The sequence below is a fragment of the Manis pentadactyla genome, chromosome 1 (genome assembly GCF_030020395.1).
Source record: "Manis pentadactyla isolate mManPen7 chromosome 1, mManPen7.hap1, whole genome shotgun sequence".
Taxonomy (NCBI): Eukaryota; Metazoa; Chordata; class Mammalia; order Pholidota; family Manidae; genus Manis; species Manis pentadactyla.
In genome coordinates, this window is record NC_080019.1 from 230,295,033 (window position 1) to 230,316,227 (window position 21,195).

Consider the following 21,195-nt stretch of genomic DNA (forward strand, 5'->3'; position numbering starts at 1 on the left):
TTTGGAAATTCAAATCTGAAAGTCACAAAAGTGATTTAAGGAAGCTCTTCACAAACATCTCATCAGAAGACTTAGACATTAGGACTGCATACCTTTTCAATTTGTTTTTGTTTACTGAGTTCTTTCTGTTGCTTCTCTTTTACTCTCTCTATTTCTTTTTGTTTTTCTGATGCCCTACGATCCTGAAGAACAGATGAACACAACTCATCAATTAAATGTGAAAGAACTTTGAAGTTTAGACTTGTTAATACTACTGTTGTAACTTTTTCAAATTATCTTTACATTCTGTTAGCCATTTATCCAAATTCTGTATAATATAACCCATTGTTAATCCTGCATAGCAAATTATTTTATTTACTGGCTAATCTGAAAGATCTTGTATTACACTTTAATGACCATTCTTAGACAATGAAGTGTTTTGGATTCTTACCAGTTCTGCATGCAAAGCTATCTGTTTTGCCAGTCCAAGAGAATCACAAATCTAAAAGGGGAAAAGAAGGAAAAAACTCAGGCAGTTCTCACATCCAGGTAATAATGTCAAGTATCCACATCTGCTGTGACTAGTTTTACAACTTGTTATTTTACACTGCTTCTAACAAAAGCTCATTTCACAATGTTCCAGCCCTAAAACCAAGACTGGAATAAAACCTAAAACCAATGCTGAAGAAAAAAAACATAGATGTTTATTTTCTTCAGCATCTATGAGTTGACACCACTGGCTCTCCCCTCGTACATGCACCCCACTTCCTGTTACCTCAGATTCATTACTGATAAAGTGAGGTCTGCAAAGAATGAAGCAAGCAGCTGCTAATGGCTGCTCTAAGCTGAAGACATCTAGAAATAGTTGGTGGTTGGAATACACCGCATTCTCAGGATAAATTAGTAAAGCCAAAGTACCAGCCAGGAAGATACAGGTCTGCAGTTAGAAGGACCAACTCATCAGCTCAGCATTCTTCAGGGCAATGGGCTTTTTTTGTTCAAGCAATTCAGTTCAGGCAAGGTCTGGAATTTTTTTCCAGAAATCTTTGATTATGATATATATTTCATAACAGAAACACATTTTGAAAAGTTATGTACCTTTTCCCCCTCGTTGTTTGATTCAAATATATAGCAGACTGATGACAAAGTACTTTCACTTCTCCCTCCTGACATCCGAAGAACAAATCCAAAAAGCCTCTTATTTTCCTGGTGTGTAGCATACAAAACTACACTGGGTAATGGAAACTGCCAGACAATATCAGAAACAGATTATTCAAAGCATTGCAACATCACTCTTATACATATGACCAACTCTTTAAGTTATAAAAATATCAAAAATACAATATTAGAGCTAATGTTTTTTCTTAACAGCATGATAATCCAAGAAAAAATATTATTGGTTTGGATTGCCAGGCAGAGTAAGAGGTTGTTGAACACTGAATTTGTTCCATTAGTCATTTAACACATTTTACAAAGTCAATAACAAAAATGTATTAAATGATTAAATAAATAGGAGCACATACTTGGAGCTATTTCAACACAGATAATTATAAACTCAATCATGTTCACCTTTTAATTCCTACTACAAATTACATGAAATGTTAAATTATAACTTTTTTCAGAGAGATGGCCATAGACTTAATCCTAACAGCCTAACTATCAATCATAGCTGATACTACTATATCTGAATATCCAGAATCAGGACTATTTATTATAAAGAGGTACAATGTGTATATGCACAAAAAAACTTTAAGCTTTAAACACGTAGAACTCACTGTGAGCCTGGTAACTTGTGTTTGTGGATCAATTAACCTAAAATAAGATTTTGGAAAACAAATTTTAATTAGCCTGAATTATATAAACATTTTTTCCTACAGTTTTTTGAAAGAGAGGTTCTTACTTACTTTAAACAATCACAAGTGACTAATAAATGTGATTCTGTCATACGGAAAATGTTATGGATGGCCCGGGCAGCTAAGATTTGGCGCATTGTTTCATAAACAACATCCGGATTGTCATCTGATTTCACCTCCATAGAACCAAGGAATCTGACAATAAATAACTGATGAAGAATAGAATCTACAACAGAACAAGGTACATCATGAATTTTTAAATCCCATATTTGTTTTCCTTAAGAATAAAACACACTGCCTCCTTTTAGATTTTCCAGTTAAAAATTCAACCTAGCAGAAGTCTTTAGAAATAACTCCTAACTAGTGTTCAAGTTATAGGAATATTAAGGTCTCAAATTCAAATAGCAAAACGTTATGCTTCAACAATTAGTGCTGCTGAGTAAAAAGAATTCCTTATAATATTCTTATAGCTTTTCTGTAAAATTCTGAAATTATATCAAAATAAATAGTTACTGGAAAAAAAAAGTTATGCTTGCCAGTACAAGAAAACATCAACTTAGGAAAAGCTTAAAAGATATCTTATGCATTGAGAATTTGACTATGTGGTCAAAAGTATGATTCTCTAAGTGTGTAAATAATGAAATCTTGAGTTCTGTTGCTGTAAGTGTACTATGAGTAAAAAGAGAAGACTGTGGCATAAAGATATCATTAAAATGGCAGACAGCAGGACCAATGAAAGCAAGTTTACACAGTGTAATGCAGAGAATTTCTAAGATATGAGAATCCTGCAGGATTGTTTTACCTTCAGTTTCAGATTTTGTTCCTCCTCCAGATTCTCCAAATGGATTTGTACGCCTGAAAAGTTTAAAAATAGTAATTTATGAACCAGTGGTCAGCCACCATAAGCCACATGGAAGGAATCTTATCCACTGAAACCAGAGATTAAAAACTAAGCGTCACAAAACCTTAGGAACACTACTGATGACCAACATCCTAGATTAAGGCCTCTGCCCTCACACTGAGTTGACAGGCTGAACTCAAAGTTGCCACATTTTAGAAAATGCAAATGGTTAGAGTTCAGCCTCCCCCCCACCCACATACACAAATCAACATCATAACCCATGTTGCAGAAATGCTTGAATGTATGTATATAAACCACGACAGAGGAACACCTGATTTAGCTTCGATTTTACCTATGTTAGAAAAATGCCCAGCATGTCCTGGAACTGTGAAAACTTTTTAGGTTCTCTAAGTACAGGTCACAAGTAAATTATATTTTGAATATTTTTCTACTTTTAAACCTGCATTTGTCAAGACCTACAGACCAGGATGCAAGGAAAAAAGCTAACTAGAGATGAAAGCTGCCTCCCTTTCATCTCTAGTTAGATGTGTGCCTGGCTCTTGGCACACCCAAGATGAAGGGAGAGAAGTACAATCGAAAGTAGGCGTAGTAAGTAGAGAGCTAAGTGATTCTAAAATAACACTGCCATTAAGATAACATGCCATTAAGGACATGAAATTGATGTCCTTAATACATGTCTGACCTATTATATCAAATGCTAAGTATATGTCTGTGATCAAATGTACATTACTTTTTCTTGGTCAAGACCATGTAAAGATACATTATTTGGTGCCCAACCTGCTAATGACTTGCCTTAAGTTACATTTCCCTCATCACAACCAAATTTTAACTGCTTTGACATGGATATTTCTCATTTTATAAACAAGATAATTCATTAATAATTCACAGCATGTTTTAGTACCTTCCTGGAATTTATTCTGACACAAGATAATATTTTCTAATAAGCCTATAGCACATTAGTCTCAAGAATTTAAAAAATATTGTCATGACCTAAAAACAGAATTGTCAACTTTCTTCTGCAATTTTAAGAGCAAATACCTAAGAAGTACATCTGCTAAGTGATGCAGAATTAAATATCTTTAACACTAAGTTATCTTTGAGGCAGAAAACAAAGAGAAAAACTTGTATAACTCTTCCCCAACTATCAAAATGATGTTAAGCAATTAAAGAAAAGTACAATATAGCTGATGCACACACTGAGAGAGACTCAGTTGCAGAAACAGAATCGAAAGCCTTACAGACCACTGCACGATGGCCCTGTGGTGCCTATCACTCACCTGCCTCCCTGACCAGAGGCTTTTGCCTGGCCAGGCTGATCTTCACACACGGGAGAAATGATGTCAAACTGTATTGGGGTGTCTGGGGCAACAAGGGAATCTAGAGACAAGGCAGCCAGGTTTGTGGACTCAGATCCTAAGGACCCCGAGCTGCTAGTTCTAGCTGTCGGTGGCCGAGATTGTCTAAGCACAGAAGAAAACAAAGGCATTGCATTTAGCTTTGTCTTTGGGAATTGAACACTTAAGAGTAAGACAAATTTCAATAAACACAATCCCAAATTATAGCTACTTATTTAACAAGAGACTTAAGACTTATTTCTTTACAATTACTATATTCAAAAACTTAAATCACCTCAATCTAAAGATAACAGTGGAATTATTTAGCACTCTTGCTGGTAAATTCACCAATTTGAAAATACACTATGTTGTTGGGGGAGTTATTTCCTACGGAAGTTAAGTAGCACTGCTAAAATCCAAGTGCTCGCTGACACTTGCAGTAGCCCAAATAGTTCTTTAAGTAGCTCACAGTCTGGCAACTCACCCTGTTGGCCGCAGGCTCTCATGCCTCTGCTGGAAGGATGGGGAAGGAGTGACAGCTTCCAAAGCTGATTGATTTACTCGTGCAGCAATTTCCTATTTTTTTTTTAAAGGACTAGTATTAGTAAAGCAAGAACACCAAAAGTTTGAATACACCTGTCTGAATTGCCAGAATGTTCTTGAGTTACACTAAAATGCAACTGGAGTTACTAAGGTAATTACACATTTTCTTAACATTCATAGTGAACATCAGAACATGATAACTTAAGTTTCCTTTTCCTTTAGATTAGGGGGAAAAATTGATTTTTTTTCCTACTAATATACATATTAGTAGGATATAGTTTTTTCTTTAAAATTTTAACTACCAGATTTTTTTGGATAAAGGCTTGTAGTGCTAGCACCTGGCAGGGTGCCTAGCATATAGGCACTCAATACATTTACTAAATAAATTTGGAAGTAGTAGGAAATAGTCACAGAATATTAGAATATTTTATAAATATGCTGAAGTTTTCATAATTTTCTAGAATATATTTATGCTCAGAAATACCTTCATGTTAATTTATAAAGTTATGGATATTTTCAGATCAAAATTTGAAAGAAAGCTTTCCATTGGAATATTTTTAAACTTAATGTTCCACTTAAAACAGTGGCTACATAAAATGGTATTCACATTAGAGAAATTAAGTCACCAAACATTTTTGCATTTCCATGTCTTACAGTTAGCAAAAATATCAAAACTGATCAAAATTTCTTCTCTCAATACAGAAAATAATTCTGGATAATCTGGGAAAGATTAAAACTTAGTTCTGATGATTGGTAAGAAAGTACAATAAGCCTGAATTGTTCTAATTCAAACACTGTATTCCCAATGTATTCCCTAGGTATTAACAAGTCATATAATTTGCATTTTAATTTTTTGTTGCTCCCAAGATAACAGAAATGAAAAGCTAGACTGGTAGGAGAACAAGTTACCAAAACCAATACTGATTTTCTCAGATTAAACTCCTAAATTGATTAAACAACAGAAGTTGCTCATATTTGGGAGGTCATGAGATTTTCTTTGGTTCAAAACTTATACCTAGACATCTAAATTGTGCATGTCTGCCCAGGCACCTCACAGCCATTGTGATAAAAACAGAACTCTTCTAAATTTTTCTTCCCTTCACTTGGGCTTAAAACCTGAGTCATCTTTTTGTTTCCTTCATCCTTTACATTTGTTAGTTACTAACTCATCAAATTCTTTTTACCTGTTTCTATGATTCATTGTTTATTCTCTCTTCCCTCAGTTCAGACCCTGTTTAGACCCTTAATTCATGCCTGAGTTATAATAGCCTTCTACATGCCTCCAGACAATCCTGTCTAGTCATACAACAGTTTTAAGACTTAGAAGGGTGAGGGCTTCCTAGAAAAATTAATGCTGCTTCCACTGAAATCTCAGCCCTGCACAGCCCTGGGAGGCTGCCGGATTCATAGCATACCTGGGCCCCAGCAGAGGTCAGGCAGCTCCTGTCCTAAACCAAGTCTTTTCCCAACTACCCTGCCGTATGGGCCGGCTGGTTCCTTCCAAAATTCTCTGCACCCTTGGTTCTGCCTGTATGTTTGGACTGCACCTGTGGCTATGTCTACACTGCTGAGTTCATCTGGTTTGATACCCTTCTACTCAAAGTGTAACGGGCACAACGGGAGTTCAGCCCCACTCCAGACCTGCTGAAATGTAAAATGCACTTTAACAAGATCCCCAGGTGATCTGTATGCACATTTCAGTTTTCTATTCTCCAACAAGAACCTTCAACTTCAGTTACACTATTAGTTTCATAAACAAACAGATGCATACCATTTCTACATTTGTACTTTAGTTTTTTTATTGTCTGCAGTGTCTTCTCTTTTCTCAAAACATGGACAGCTCACATTTCTACCATCTCCCATCTACAGTTTCCTGTATAACTGATCCACACTCAACTCAACATTCTCAAACCTTAAGCTTTAGTCATCACCATACACTTTCAATTATATATATACTGTTTTATATAAAATGTTAAAGTTTTAATTTTGTCTTCCCATACACATAGGCTCCTGGGGGGCATAGGCCATGGCTTATTTTTCTTCTGTATCTCCCCTCTCCATGGGCACTAAACACAAAAGTTGAGCCCCATTAAATATTTATTGACTGATTTCAATACATTTTGAAATAACTGTTCCAGAAGGACCAGATATACTCATACACATGATACATTTAATTTGAGTAGCTTTAAAAATTACAGAACTTGAGACTCTGAATTAAAAGCTATATAAGCCATGGAGCTCCTCAATTTTCCTAGATCTGGATACTATAAAATGAAAGTATTACCTCTGGGTTTTCACTTAAATATATTTGTTTAGATATGTTATTTATTGTACAGATCCACTGCAAGAAGAAAAACAGAAAAATATAATTAGTATTTTTATCTACAATGCTTCTCTTCTGAAAGAGAATGTTCAATATTTAACCGAAATAGAAGTTTCATTACAAGTAACATATAATCTCTTACAAATACCTTCCTATGCACGTAAACATATATATGTATAATATTTGAAGGTATAAAAGCACACTGAACAGATTACTTTTAAATCCCTACAAGGAAATAAAAAATACTACGATCATGTTAAATTATAATAGTCTCTATTTCTTTAAATATCAGTTCCCCCTTAATCTCCACCAAACTGTCAGTTATCATTAATACTAATGCAAAAAAGTTAAGCGCTAAATATATTCCTGGTGACTGTACTTTACATACTTCCCTTCTTTTGAGTTTATAAACAATTAACAGAAAACACTCTCTGCCCCACATCTGTTTCACACTTTTAAGGATCTCAGCACCTAACGAGCCTCACTAAACTAAACTAATGTTCTTTTTGGTAAACACTGCACAGAACAGACATGGGTTCCTTGGAAACCAAAAGCAAGTTTTAGTACCTATTCTTTTCCACAAGATATAAGTAAAGGTAGATCTCTACATAATTTCTAACCTTGTCTGGTACGCACACAATTATAATACCATATAAAAGAGCTCAAAATCAACCTCTATTTTCATTGAAGAGTACTTTTCAAGACAAAGTTTTTGAAGTGTCAGTTCTTGGTAGTAACTTACCTTCCATATTTGTTATACTAGAAGTAAAAACGGAGCCAAAAACAAGAGATTTGTGAGGAAGAACAGACACTCCCAAATTTTTGTTTTCCTGTCTTTCATTTCCCCACGGTTTTAAGCTTCAGCTGCTTCCTGCCTGCCATGCTGTATCTGCTGCCACTATGTTCTTAATACAGCAAATACTTTGCAGAGAGTTAGTGAGAGAAGGGAATAAATTAAACTGTCACCTCATGACACTAACAGCCTGCCAAAAAGTAACAGTCACAAGGTCATTTCTGAATTTTGAGACTTTAAGAAGACAGCAGGGAGGTGATCTGTAAGGTCTCTTCACAGGTCCTGGTATAAAATTTTGTGTGAAACTTAAGAATGTTGCTTGAGAAACAACAGACTTTTATGAAAAAGACATTTTAAGTAAGTAGGGTTTTACGTCTATAATAAACATATTAATATGTGTTTTATCAGAAAAGTATCTTAAGATGCTACTGAAGAAATTAACTAGATAATATTTTACCTCTTCATGGTCCTTTTTACTCTCTGCTTGCAATATTGAAGATCTGGAAAAAAATAATTGACCCTCAACTTTAAAAAAAACGTATTTTCAACATGATCTGAGAAAATTTATCTTGGCAACCACATATAAAACCAATCAGTATCAAAAAAACAAAAACCCAAAATACACAACCAACCCGTATATGCAAAGATACACCAAAACAGAAACAGGTGCTCGTTCTCAGAAGACAGCCTACAACCAAGGTATCCCGCAGCCAAGACAGTACATTTCAACTTTCTGACACCATATACATTTGAAATACAAATCAGTGATCCTTATAGAAAACACTAATTTTACTTCATTATTTTTTCTCCTTGAATAGTTAGACAAAATTTTTAATATATTAATCACCAACAGGGATATTTAGCTTGTCTGTAGATGTTAATATTTTAAAAGTTAGAGAAAGAAATAGTTTTTTACTAATTTTTAATCACATCAGGAATTTGAATGGAAAAATCATGTTATACTATCAAAAACCTGAAAATTAAATATAGGTACATGTAGTAACTTATTAACGATTTGGTAATTTTGACAAATGAACACAGAGACTCCCAACATCTAGCGTGACTACTGACACAGTAACGGGCATTCATCATATAATTATGGAATTTGAAATTAAAAACCATTTTGATAAGAGATAGTGAGCCCTAACATCTTAACATATATAAAGAAGGAAAATGATTTTTAAGGACCCCAGAAGCTACTACCGAACAATGAGAAAGATCCAAAACAGTATTTCAATTAAGTACAGAAAAAACTGTAGGTAACTTAAACATCATTAGGAAAAACTTTCTGGTGTACATTCATAGATGGGTTATAATGTAGCCATTATGAGATGTTTGAGGAAGTGGATGCACGTCCAAATTATATATATGGAAGTTCCTCAACTATTTTAAAAATGTACCTAGAATAGAACCTGTAAGGCAGTAGACCGAAAATTAATTGTGGCTTCTGGTTAGTGAAGTCACAGCCTTTTTTCAGTACTCCTTTCTGTATTTCTCTGTGCTTTTCAAAAATTTGTTCTAAAGGGTACTCCATGGATTCTCAATTAATGCAAAGGTCATAGAAGTTTTTTAAAAATGGCATATAAATATTACTGGACTCAGTAATTTGATCAGAAATATTTAACATTTAAAAATAACATTATTGGCTAATTAAAAAAAATACAACAAACAAGTGATGGCAAGAGAAAAGGGGACCCTCATACACTGTTGGTGGGAATGGATATTGGTGCAGCCACTAGAGAGAGCAGTATCGAGGGTTCTCAAAAAACTCAGAATAGAAATACCATATGACCCAGCAATTCCACTACTAGGAATATACCTGAAGGAAGCAAATCACTAATTCAAAAAGATATATGCACCCTTATGTTTACTGCAACGTTATTTGCAACAGCCAAAATACAGAAGCAACCGAGGTGTCCATCAATAGAGGAATAAAGATGTGGTACATAACAATGGAACATTACTCAGCCAGAAAAAAAGAATGAAATATTGCCTCTTGCAACAACATGGATGGACCTAGAGGGCAATATGCTAAGTGGAGTAAGTCAGACTGGGAAAGACAAATACCATAAGATTTCACTTACTTGCAGAATCTAAAAACAAAGCAAACAGAGAGAATGGACTGCTGGTTTCATAGGGGAATGGATTGGGGTCATGGGTAAAATAGGTGAATGGGATAAAGAGGTACAAACTTCAAATCATAAAATAAGTTAGTCATGGGGATGTAAGTACAGCAAAGAGAATATAGCCACTAATATTTAAATTTCTTTCTTTGTCGACAGATGGTAACTATACCTATCTTAGCATTTAGTAATGCATATAATTGTCAAATCACTTGTACACCTGAAACTAGTAATGTAATATTGTGTATCAACTGTATTTCAATTTTAAAAAATTTAAAAACCATTATTGTTAACACCTACCACATGCTTGGCACATTACATATGTTAGATTTCTATTCTTTGTAACAATTTACACAGTAGGGATTATAAATCTCTCACCCCCATTTTACATGTAGAAAAATGGAAGCTCAGAGAGGTTTTGTAACCTGTGAAGGACCACACAGTAAGCAGTGGATCCAGAATCCGATTTTCCTAAGTGTAAGGTTAGGGCTCTTCCCCAGACCATGCAGGATTTTCAGTGACCAATCTCTTAGCATGAAGTCACAGGTCTCTACCATATGACCTTGCCTTGACAACCTCAAAATATTAAGACATCATTTAAACAAATCAGAAAAAAAAATCAACTCATTTCCACAAGATTAAAAAGAAAACCATCTTAATACATAATAATCCTAAAATATCTATGAAATGTCTGAATGAAAAGGAACTATCCATCATTTCAGTAGTTTAAATATTACAGATTTTACTAATAGTAGGAAAATATACGAACTTTTTTCCATCAAAAGAGGTGATCTGAAAACAGTATCGCCTGTCTTCACAGTCCACAGCCATTACTGAACAGTTGTCTATGTCCATGGCCAGGCCTCCTGCTACGTCCCCACGGGCCTGACTCATTAAGTTTCCGCCCTGCGTGAAGTAAAACTGTCTGTCCCAGGTAGATGACACCAAGCCTGTTTTACTAAATGAAGAAAGTACATTCACTCTTTAATAATGACACACCTGAAATAGTAACTGAGAAACAAGATAAACCACATCACAAAGAAACAAGGCTGGAAATTACCAAATTACAGCTGTTATAATGATGTCCCATAAAATACAGTTCTGAGGGAATACTCAAAACGAGCACTTGTTTTACTCATAGGATTGACTTGCTTTCTCCCATTTTCAGTTAAAAATTAGAGTTTATGGTATAAATTACATACACAGTAAGAGAAATGATATTTCACAGCATTCATATGTTATGTTAGATAACACTACCTAAAAAAACTACCCTCAGTACAACCAAAACAGTTTGGCAATGTTATCCATTATAAACTCTGTTCGCTTGCAAATACCTTGGATGATAAACAACATACAAAAGTAGCAACAGTTTTCTTACTTCCTAGCATTTAGGTATCCAGCCTTCCGGGTTAAGTTTCGATTAACAGGAAATTTCATGGGATCTGGGTCAGGCACATACAAAGGGTCACTGGCTATTTCCAAGTCCTCTATTGTCTGCTGCATGGTCTCCACATCACTGTCCATTTCCCTGCGAACACTAACACAGACAACAGATTGACTACCAACTGCATAAAGAACTCCTTACCAAAAACATGTATCTGTGGATTCTGTATGTATTTTCTTAGAGTGATCAAAGTAACATGAACACTTCATGAAAACAGCTTTACATCTTATTTGAAATTTAGATTTTTGGGAAACAATACTAAATTCAAAAACTAAAGAAGGAACATTGAATGCCTCACTGTCCTGTGCTTTTAAAACAACAGTCATTTTCATCTCCATCCAAACCCCAAGGTGACCCCATCACTGCTCAGACTTCTGAATCTGAAGACCTGCTTTCTCTCTGTAAGGTTTCATGGCTTGGAAAGCAAGATTTTTAAAAAATAATTCCCCATCCATTATTCCACAATTCAGATAATTATGAAGATGATTCACATAAGGATAATTACTATTGTGTCTGTTATATCCAGACATAAAACATAGTTTAGAATCACTAAAATAGCATCAGATTTGACCCTTCTGAACATTACCGTTCAGACCCTGTGGAAAAGATGGAGAAAAAAACCCAGAAGCATCTGTGAGCCACATGAGAACACTCTCATGGCAGGGAAAAGGACCCCTTAGGAAATTAAATGGTAAATAGAGTTAAATACGGCATTTAGCTGTTAACTTATTCTTGTAACTTCACTTTCAATTTTAAGGAAGAAAATAACTTACTTCTGTACACTTGTCCCAATATTAGTTAAGAATTCTTCCAGCTGTTCACTGAGATTTTCAGAACCCATCTTAAAGAAATTTATCTGGGCAAGACAGGGTGGGGGTGGAAAATTGAACAACAAAAGCAGACACATAAATACTTCAAGTGAATCATATAGACAGCCTCCAAGATACATGGTTCAATAAAAAAGGATCATTCCCATTTGTGTAAAAATAGGCTGCAGTATATAAGGACTTCTACTGGGCATGGAGCCACTGATGGAGCTAGACAAATGTCACTACATACTTTTATAGATCAATACGTGTACATCGTAAGTAATTTATAAAAATTGGAAAAACAAATTTTAAAAAACTTCAAGTAAGTTATATGGATAAATATTTCATGTTTACTACTAAGATAAATAAGTTTTATATCTTGAATAATAAGCACTCATGTTTGAAGGAGTATTCAGATATCTTTAAACCCCTTTTTTAAGTGACTGCCCAATATGACTCAAATTTAATTTCTAGCCTCCTTCCTGATACACACCTCCTGGGACATTTTGGTTCTATTATTTTTAATTCAAGAACTCTGCAAGGAACATGAGACAAACTACCTTGTCCATTCTCTTTCAGATCTAGTATGAAGCAACAGTGAGTAGAAGCTCCAGCAATAGAAGTAACTCCAGAATTCATTTCGCTTTCTGTCTCCAACTGTGATGGACAAAGTCTAAATATAAGGTAAGTGGTTTTATTTACCCTAAAATACTTGAAATCTTCATTTGCAAGGAAAACCATTCTCCCTAACTTCCTTAAAAATAGCACTCTGATGACATTTTTTAATTAGTTTTTAAAACACAGACACAAATGAGTATTTTGATCTTAGTTTGTAATACCCTTATATTTAATATAAATATCAAACTTAATATAAAGTTTTTAGGACAGTTATAATCTAAAAACAGTACAGTATTCACCTGAGCTTGCATGTATCCAAGTAGAGGTTCTAATAATGCTATTTTCTTTTTGTACTGAAGAGTATTTAATGCACAAAAATAATGCATCATGGTCTGGTGTTGCTTTTTTCTTGAAGTGTAGACATCCTCTGTTACTTCATACTTCACCTTGGAATGAAAAGTAAAATAAATATTAATTTAATTTTGAATTATCTTCAGTAGTAGCTGTGGGGAAGAGCCTACCAAAAGAAAAAGGGCATCCCCAGGACTTGGTGCATAGCTTTCGGGTTTTCTGAGATCTTAGGAATCCTGCAAAATATTGGCAGAGGTAGTTTTCCTGTTTTACTACCAACCACTTCATTTTAAAAATGCACCTTAAGAGTAAAACTCTGCTAATAGCTAAGAATGGTACAATAACTAAACTGAGCAGGGCAGAGGAAGTCTGCAACACAGGGGAAAGGCAGACAATTGTTTGGAATTAACTGTAAATCTGATCTTGGCCATCTCCTCCTGGTTCTCCCCCTCCTGTTCCTTCTCTCATACTTGCTTCTTTTCCTTCTCACCCACACTTAAATATGTATGTTCCCTTGAGTTCTTCTATTCAGACAAGTATTTATTGAACCACTACCATGTAATATGCATAGACTTCCCTATTCTTGCGTTCCTTAGAATACCAAGTCAAGCACCAAGAACTCTCCAATACACCAATGACTCCCAAATTTTTATCTCCTGCCTTTCATTCTCCAAAGTGTCAGAAGAAACACATCTCCATCTGGGTTCTTGGTGTGCATGTGTCTACGTGTGAGAGAGAGAGAGAATGTGCTGGAAACAGTATCTTTCCCACAAAACCTGCTCCTCTCTTTGTTTCTTAGCTCTGTTAGTTATTTCAAGATCCATCCCATCATCCAAGAATTCTAGGACTCATTTTTTATTCTTCCTCCTACCACGTCTTGTCAATTCTACTTATGAAATATTTTCCAAAAGTATTCCTTCCTCCCCACTTGCATTAACATTTCATTTTATTTCATTAATATAACATTCCATTTCGTTTGCTGAGATTCTCTTAATGTTTTTGCAAATTATTCCAATGATACCTTTTCACTGGATTGCTTTAGTCTTGTATCCATCATATTTACATTAGTATTTTTATTCTGTAATAAAACTGCGGTGTTACTCAACTACTTAGAATCCTTTGGTGGCTGCCCAGTCCCTCTAACACAAATTTCAAAGCCATCAGCACAGTAATCTGCCCCCAATTATTTATTTCTTGTCATGTCTGCCACACCTCCCCAAATACATCCTATGCTCCATAAAACACTCCATTTTCACAATAATTATTGCTGGAATTTAATGAAAGCTTGCTGTAGGCCAGTTACTCTGCATGCATTGCCTCATTTCATCTTCACATCATGAAATAAAGGCTTGAAATTAAATAACTAGTGTGGGACCTCAGGCAAATAAATGGCAAAGCTGAGATCTGTCCCCAAGCAATCTGACTCCAGAGTCGGTACTCACAACCTCTACACTCCCCAGACTCTACCATGTGCTCTGCAAAGGCTGTTTGTCTTCCAGGGATACCCTCCCCCAATCCCAGACCAGCGATGTCACTGTGTCCCTACAAGCAGCTGCTGCCAAGGCTGCAGACACCAACTCCCAGGCCCAGAGGCCACTCCACCCCCAGACATCTGGCGGAGGCCCACTCATCAAGCCTTGGAGTAGACGCTGGGAGAGAAATAATCTTAAGATGCATCCAGATGACCTTGTTACATTCTGCTCTTTGTTCTTTACTCAAATGCATTTCTCCTCAAACACAGCCTAATATTTCTGGATTTCACTCCTTCAAGTTTGCATGTTGTGCGTGTGTGTGTGTGTGTGTCTTCATTCCCTGGAATTGAGATGGTTCTCACAGCAGAATGTCATTGTTAGGTATGCAACAATTCAACTTTTTAACCACTGATCTCAGAAGACCATGTATTTATTAGAAGTTTAAATATATACATGGTCAAATAAACACAAAACAAATACAATGCTATCAAAATACAAAGCAAAAGGAGGAAGTACTATATACTGGGCATGAACTAACATTTTTAGAAGTTATATTTATAAAATCTTCTCGAAAGAAAAATATTTTGTTTAAAGGGACAATTAATCTGTCCGAAAGGCTCTGAAACAACTACAAGAATAAACAAAAGGTGACAGAGCAAAACATACGAAATAACTGCTGGCTACTATTCTTAAGCAGGAAAACCAGACCACTTCATGGACAGTTTTTAATTGTGATACCCACAGAGTAAGTATTTATCACACCTTGTCATTTTCTCTTTTTTTGGACAATCGGCTATATCTGTTAATTGCAGCGTCATGATCTAAAAAACAGAGACAACTATTAACAATACAACAGTACTTTGCAAAACTTATAAATGCTTTAAAAGGTCTTCATGTGTGTATTTTTCAGCAAATGTACTAAAGCAAAGTAAGAATTCCCTCCCATATGATCACCTAAATGTTTACCACAAATTTCCCCTAAAGTATGTTTCTATTTATTAAATTGGTAAAAACATCTTTTAATTTTTAAAAATTATTATATATAATCTGGCCACAGATTTATGTTAATAAGAAAATGCATCACTCATCTCAACATATGCTGAAAAAACATTTGATGAAATCTAACATCCATTCATGATAAAATTTTTCAAAAAAGGGGATATGGAAGGAAGACGTATCAATATAATAAAGGCCACATATGGCAAACCCACAGCTAACATCAACTCAGTGATGAAAAGATAAAAACTGGTAAGGAAAAAGTAAAACTCATTGTTTGCAGATGATGTGACACTATATATGGAAAACCAAAAGACTCCACCAAAAAACAATCACAATAAATGAATTCAGTAAAGTGGAAGGATACAAAATCAGTATACAGAAATCTGTTGTATTTTTTTATACAAATAACAAACTAGCAGAAATTAAGAAATTAGAGAAATTAAGGAAACAATCTCATTTACAACTCCATCATAAAGAATAAAATACCTAGGAATAAACCTAACCAAGCAGGTGAAAGACTTGTGTTCTGAAAACTTTAAGACACTGATGAAAGAAATGGAAGAAGACAAAAGTAAATGGAAAAATATTCCACACTCACGAATAGGAAGAATTAATATTGTCAAAGTGGACATAATCTGAAAAGCAATCTTCAGATCCAATGCAATTCCTATTAAAATACCAATGGCATTTTTCACTTAATTAGAGTAATGAATCCTAAAATTTGTAGGGAACCACAAAGGACCCCAAATAGTCAAAGCAATCTTGAGAAAGAACAAAACTGGGAGTATCACACTCCCTGATTTCAAGCTATACTACAAAGCTACAGTGATTAAAAGAGTATGATGCTAGCACAAGAACAGATACATAGACCAGTGGAAGAGAATAGAGTGCCCAGAAATAAACCCATGCATATAGTCAATTAATACATGACAAAGGAGGCAAGAATATACAATGCAGAAAAGACAGTGTCTTTAATAAATGATATTGGGAAAACTGGACAGCTACATGCAAGAGAATGAAACTGGATCACTGTCTTACACCATACACAAAAATAAGCTCAAAATGGATTAAAGACCTAAATGTAAGACATGAAACCATAAAAACTCTTAGGAGAAAACAGGCAGGAATCTCCTGAACGTCAGCATTGGCATTAGTAATTTCTTTCTGGATATGTCTCCTAGGCAAGGGAAACAAAAACAAAAGTAGACAAATGGGACATCAAACTAAAAAGCTTCCGCATAGCAAAAGAAACTCAACAAAAAGGCAACCTACTCTATGGGAGAATACGTTTGCAAACAATACATATGATAAGGGCTAATATCCAAAATATAAAGAACTCCTACAACTCAACACCAAAAAGACAAATAGTCCAATTAAAAACTGGGCATCCAATACAGATGACCAACAGGCACATGAAAAGACACTGACATCACTAATCAGGGAAATGCAAACCAAAACCACAATGAGGTATCACCTCATACCAGTCAGAATGGCTACTATCCAAAAGACAAGAAATAACAAGAATAGGGGAGGATGTGGAGAAAAGAAAATCCTCCTACACCATTGGTGGGAATGTAAATTGGTCCAGTCATTGTAAAAAGCAGTATGGAGATTTCTCAAACCCTGAAAAGAGAAATACACCATACAACCCAGCAATTCCATTCCTGGGAATTTACCCAACAAAAACAAAACCACTAATTCAGAAAGTTATATGAACCCCTATATTTACTGCAGAATTATTTATATTAGCTAAGATATGGAAGCAACTGAAGTCTCCATTGATGGATAAAGAAGAAGTGGTACATATATGCAATGGAATATTATTCAGCCATAAAAAAGACTGACGTCTTGACACTTGCAACAACATGGTTGGACCTAGAGGGTGTTATGAAAAGTGAAATAAGCCAGGCAAAGAAAGACAAGTACCATATGCTTACACTGATATGTCGTATCTAAAAAAACAAATGAACAAACTAAACATAAATAGACTTATAAACAGAGAAGAGATGGTTGTTAGCATGTGGGTGGGAGAACAGTAAAATAGGAGAAGGAGATAAAGAGGTACAAACTTCAAATTATAAAATCATTTTGTCATAGGGATGGAAGTGCAGCATAGGGAATATAGCTCACAATGCTGTCATATCTGTACGGTGACAGTAACTACACTTATGGTCAACATTTAATAATGTATATAATTGATGGATCACCAAGTTCATCTGAAACCAATATAATATTGTATATAAACTATACTTGAATAAAAAAGTAAACATGGGGGAATATAAGAAAAGAACTACAGAAAGTATTCTGAGCTTACCATTACTAGCAATCTGAAACACTTCCTTTAATGTCAGTATTTCTGTAAAAGTTCAAGAATAGTTTCAATTCAGCGTATTTATGAAATATCTCAAATTTTGTTTAAAAAATAGTAACTGCCATTTAAGCTACAACTAAAACTGCAAATAATATTTCATATTTCAATATTCAAAGTAAAAGAGTTATTCTAAGTTTTCAGTTAGTCTATGGAACATTTACTTTCATTACCAACAGTTACACCAACAGAAAATCTTTTTGCCACAAATTAGTAATATGACACCAAAACAAAATTTTAAAACCACTGCATAGTCTAAGATATGCAAATATTCTGACTTTGTACCAGAATCCATATTCTTAATTCATTTTTTTTATACTGACTGTACTAATAAGTTCAAATGCTGAATAAGAAACAAAGAACATTTTATTGTTAGCATAATAACAGTTCCCTTAGATTGAGAAAAGAGACCTTGTTTCTTGACCTTGGAAATAATCATCCTGAGGATCACCACAATAAATATCAACTCCATCTCTAAAATACATTTGCCTTTATTCTATATATAATTTAAACACTTTAGCATCCACTGGTAAACAGTAGGCTCAAGGTTTAATTCTACCTACATATTTTGTAAATTAGTCTGTATGACTGTTTGAAATTGTAAATTATGAGAAAGCAGAGCCAATCCTATAAAACTCATTTTATCGCCAAGTAATCCTAAAAGGGGAAAAAAATAAACCACTGAAAACTACTTAGTCGTGGGTTGCTAGATGTCCTCCCTGCTTCCTCCTCTCCAGCCCATAAACACACCTCCGTCTCACATGCCACTGTCCCAGGTCAGGCCTTGGCCTCAACTCAGTGGACTCTCATAACTCCCTAATCCATTGTCCTGGACACCAAATCCACTCTTCCATCCTCCAGAAACAAAGGGATTGTGTCTCTCTACTTCTTAAAGACCTCTACTGGCTTCTCTCATTTTTAGCATGATCTCGGTCCAACTAACCTAGTTCTACATTTGTCTCCTGGCAGGTCCCAACACATACAACATTGCAGCCACACTGAATTTCTCTACTAGTCTCAAAACAAGCCACGTATTTCTACCACTCATCTTTGTGCCTTCTAGTCCCTCTAATAGAACAATGACTCTTCTCCTGGCAGATTCTTCTTTATCAGCACTCATGCCACATCCTTTGTGAAGCCTTTCTGACACCATCCTGAGCCCCGACAGCAGCTTACTCATTATAAGAGACAGAGTACTGTAATTATCTGTTTACCCATCTCCTTCTCCAGGCTTCCTCTAGGGAGATGACACAGTATTCCATACCAGTGTTCCTCGGTATCTGGTTTAACATCTAGCAAGAGTGCCTATAAATGTTTAGAGACTGAAGTACAGGTGGCAAAGCTGTAGTCAGAAACGGGAGAGAGTAATATGCAATTTACAAGCATTGATTTTCTGACAGCTAAGGAAAGGAAACATTAGCTTGACCTCAATACCTTTCAGATCTCTTTCTTTAAACTGGGTAATGGGGAACATCATGGCATCAGCAAGTTGTGTTGAAAGTACCGCATGACAAGAGCTAAGCTGGTAAAAGAAAGACCAAAAGGCCAAATAAGTAACTATACAGATATTTAACCAGTTACATAAATTAAGCCAGTAAGGTGTTAATACATTTTACATAAGAGCACTAAAAATTATGTGATGTAGTATAAAATATTATATAGTAAAATAAATTCCATTTAAAACTCTTAGAAACAAATTGGATAACCTTGGATTTGACAATGATTTCTTATATATAATACCAAAAGCACAAGCATCAAAGGATACTATTAGACAACCCAAAGAATGGAAGAAAATATTTGCCAATTGCATATCTGATAAGGGACTTGTATTATCTAGAATTAAGAACTCCTAAATTCAGTAATAAAAGACAAACCCAATTTTAAAATGGGCAAAGGTCTGAACACAGTAGTTCCCTTTTATCCACGGTTTCACGCTCCGTGGTTTCAGTTACCCACAGTCAACTGCAGCCCAGGAGCTGGTTTTCCTCCTTCTGATGAATTATCAGAAGGTCATTAGTAGCCTAATGTTACTTGACAATGACTACATCATTCATCTTACTTCTTCTCATCATGAGGCATTTTACCACCTCATGTTATCACAAGAAGGGTGAGGGGTGAGTACAGTACAGAAAGATACTCTGAGAGAGACCACATTCACACAACTGTTACTATAGTATATTTCTGTATTTGTTCTATTTTATTGTTATAGATCTCTTACCATACCTTATTTTTAAATTAAACTTTTTCATAAGTATGTCTGTATAGGAAAAAATATAGCATATATAGGGCAGTACTACTGCAGTTTCAGGCATCCACTGGGGGTTTGGGAACATATCCCCTGAGGATAAGGGGGGACTAGTGTACACACTTCTTCAAAGATACACAAATGGCCAGTAAGCATAGGAAAATATGCTCAGCATCATTAGTCATCAGGAAAATGCACATAAAAACTACCATGATACCAATTTACACCCAACTTAGATGGCTATAATTTTTAAAAAATGAAAATAAGAAGTGTTAGTGAGGATGTAGAAAAACTGGAACCCTCCTGCATTAGTGGTAGGATGTAAAATTGTGCAGTGGCTGTGGAAAACAATTTGGTTGTTCCTCAAAAAAACTAAACATAAAGTTACCATATGACCCAATAATCTACCCTGGATATATATTGGAAAGAGTTGAAAACTGGTGCTCAAAACACCTTACAAATGAATGTTCATAGCAGGACTAGTCACACTAGCCAAAAGGTAGAGAACCACCCAAATGTCCATCAACTGATGAATGCCTAAATAAAATGTGGTATATTCATACAATGGAATTTAATTCAGCCAAAAAAAGGAATGAAACTCCTATACATGCTACAGCACAGATGAACCTTGAAAGCATTCTGCTAATTGAAAGAAGACAGGACACAAAAATTCATAGATTATATGAGCCCATTTATCTGAAACAGGCAAAACAGCCATATCCATGCAGACAGAAAGCAGATTTGTGGTTGCCAGGAGCTGAGGGACTGGGGAGGGGTGGGGAATGACTGCTTTATGGGCGCAGGGTTTCCTCTGGGATGATGAAGAAAATGCTCTGGTACATCAGTGGTAAGGCTGCACAACACTGTGTCTGTACTAACGTTATTAGGGGTAAATTTTACATTATGTATATTTTACCACAATTTTAAAAACTCCATTTCCTGTAAATATTTCTTTATATTGATCTGTGACAACACTTTGCTATAATGAATAATTGAAATTTTCAAAAAATTGCTTTTCTATATAAGAGACTAGAAAAGACTGATCTAATGGCTCATGTGAAGTGATTTCACTGCACTAG

General features: G+C 35.2%; 1 protein-coding gene across 2 annotated transcripts in view; it reads right to left on the bottom strand.

The window, feature by feature from the left end:
- APPL1 (adaptor protein, phosphotyrosine interacting with PH domain and leucine zipper 1) overlaps positions 1-21,195 on the bottom strand; it is a 34,576-nt gene that overhangs the window by 4,926 nt on the left and 8,455 nt on the right. The window contains exons 5-21 of one of the 2 annotated variants that reach the window (XM_036878290.2): positions 19,306-19,393; positions 17,818-17,859; positions 15,267-15,325; positions 12,981-13,127; positions 12,028-12,110; positions 11,189-11,347; positions 10,580-10,768; positions 8,145-8,187; positions 6,856-6,912; positions 4,513-4,604; positions 3,972-4,154; positions 2,635-2,687; positions 1,884-2,058; positions 1,755-1,791; positions 1,078-1,224; positions 431-481; positions 93-182 (exon numbers count right to left, since the gene is read on the bottom strand). In XM_036878290.2, the coding sequence (XP_036734185.2) occupies positions 93-182; positions 431-481; positions 1,078-1,224; positions 1,755-1,791; positions 1,884-2,058; positions 2,635-2,687; positions 3,972-4,154; positions 4,513-4,604; positions 6,856-6,912; positions 8,145-8,187; positions 10,580-10,768; positions 11,189-11,347; positions 12,028-12,110; positions 12,981-13,127; positions 15,267-15,325; positions 17,818-17,859; positions 19,306-19,393 (1,695 nt within the window). The remainder of the gene's footprint in view (positions 1-92; positions 183-430; positions 482-1,077; positions 1,225-1,754; positions 1,792-1,883; positions 2,059-2,634; positions 2,688-3,971; positions 4,155-4,512; positions 4,605-6,855; positions 6,913-8,144; positions 8,188-10,579; positions 10,769-11,188; positions 11,348-12,027; positions 12,111-12,980; positions 13,128-15,266; positions 15,326-17,817; positions 17,860-19,305; positions 19,394-21,195) is intronic. The other variant, XM_036878291.2, reaches the window with a different exon arrangement.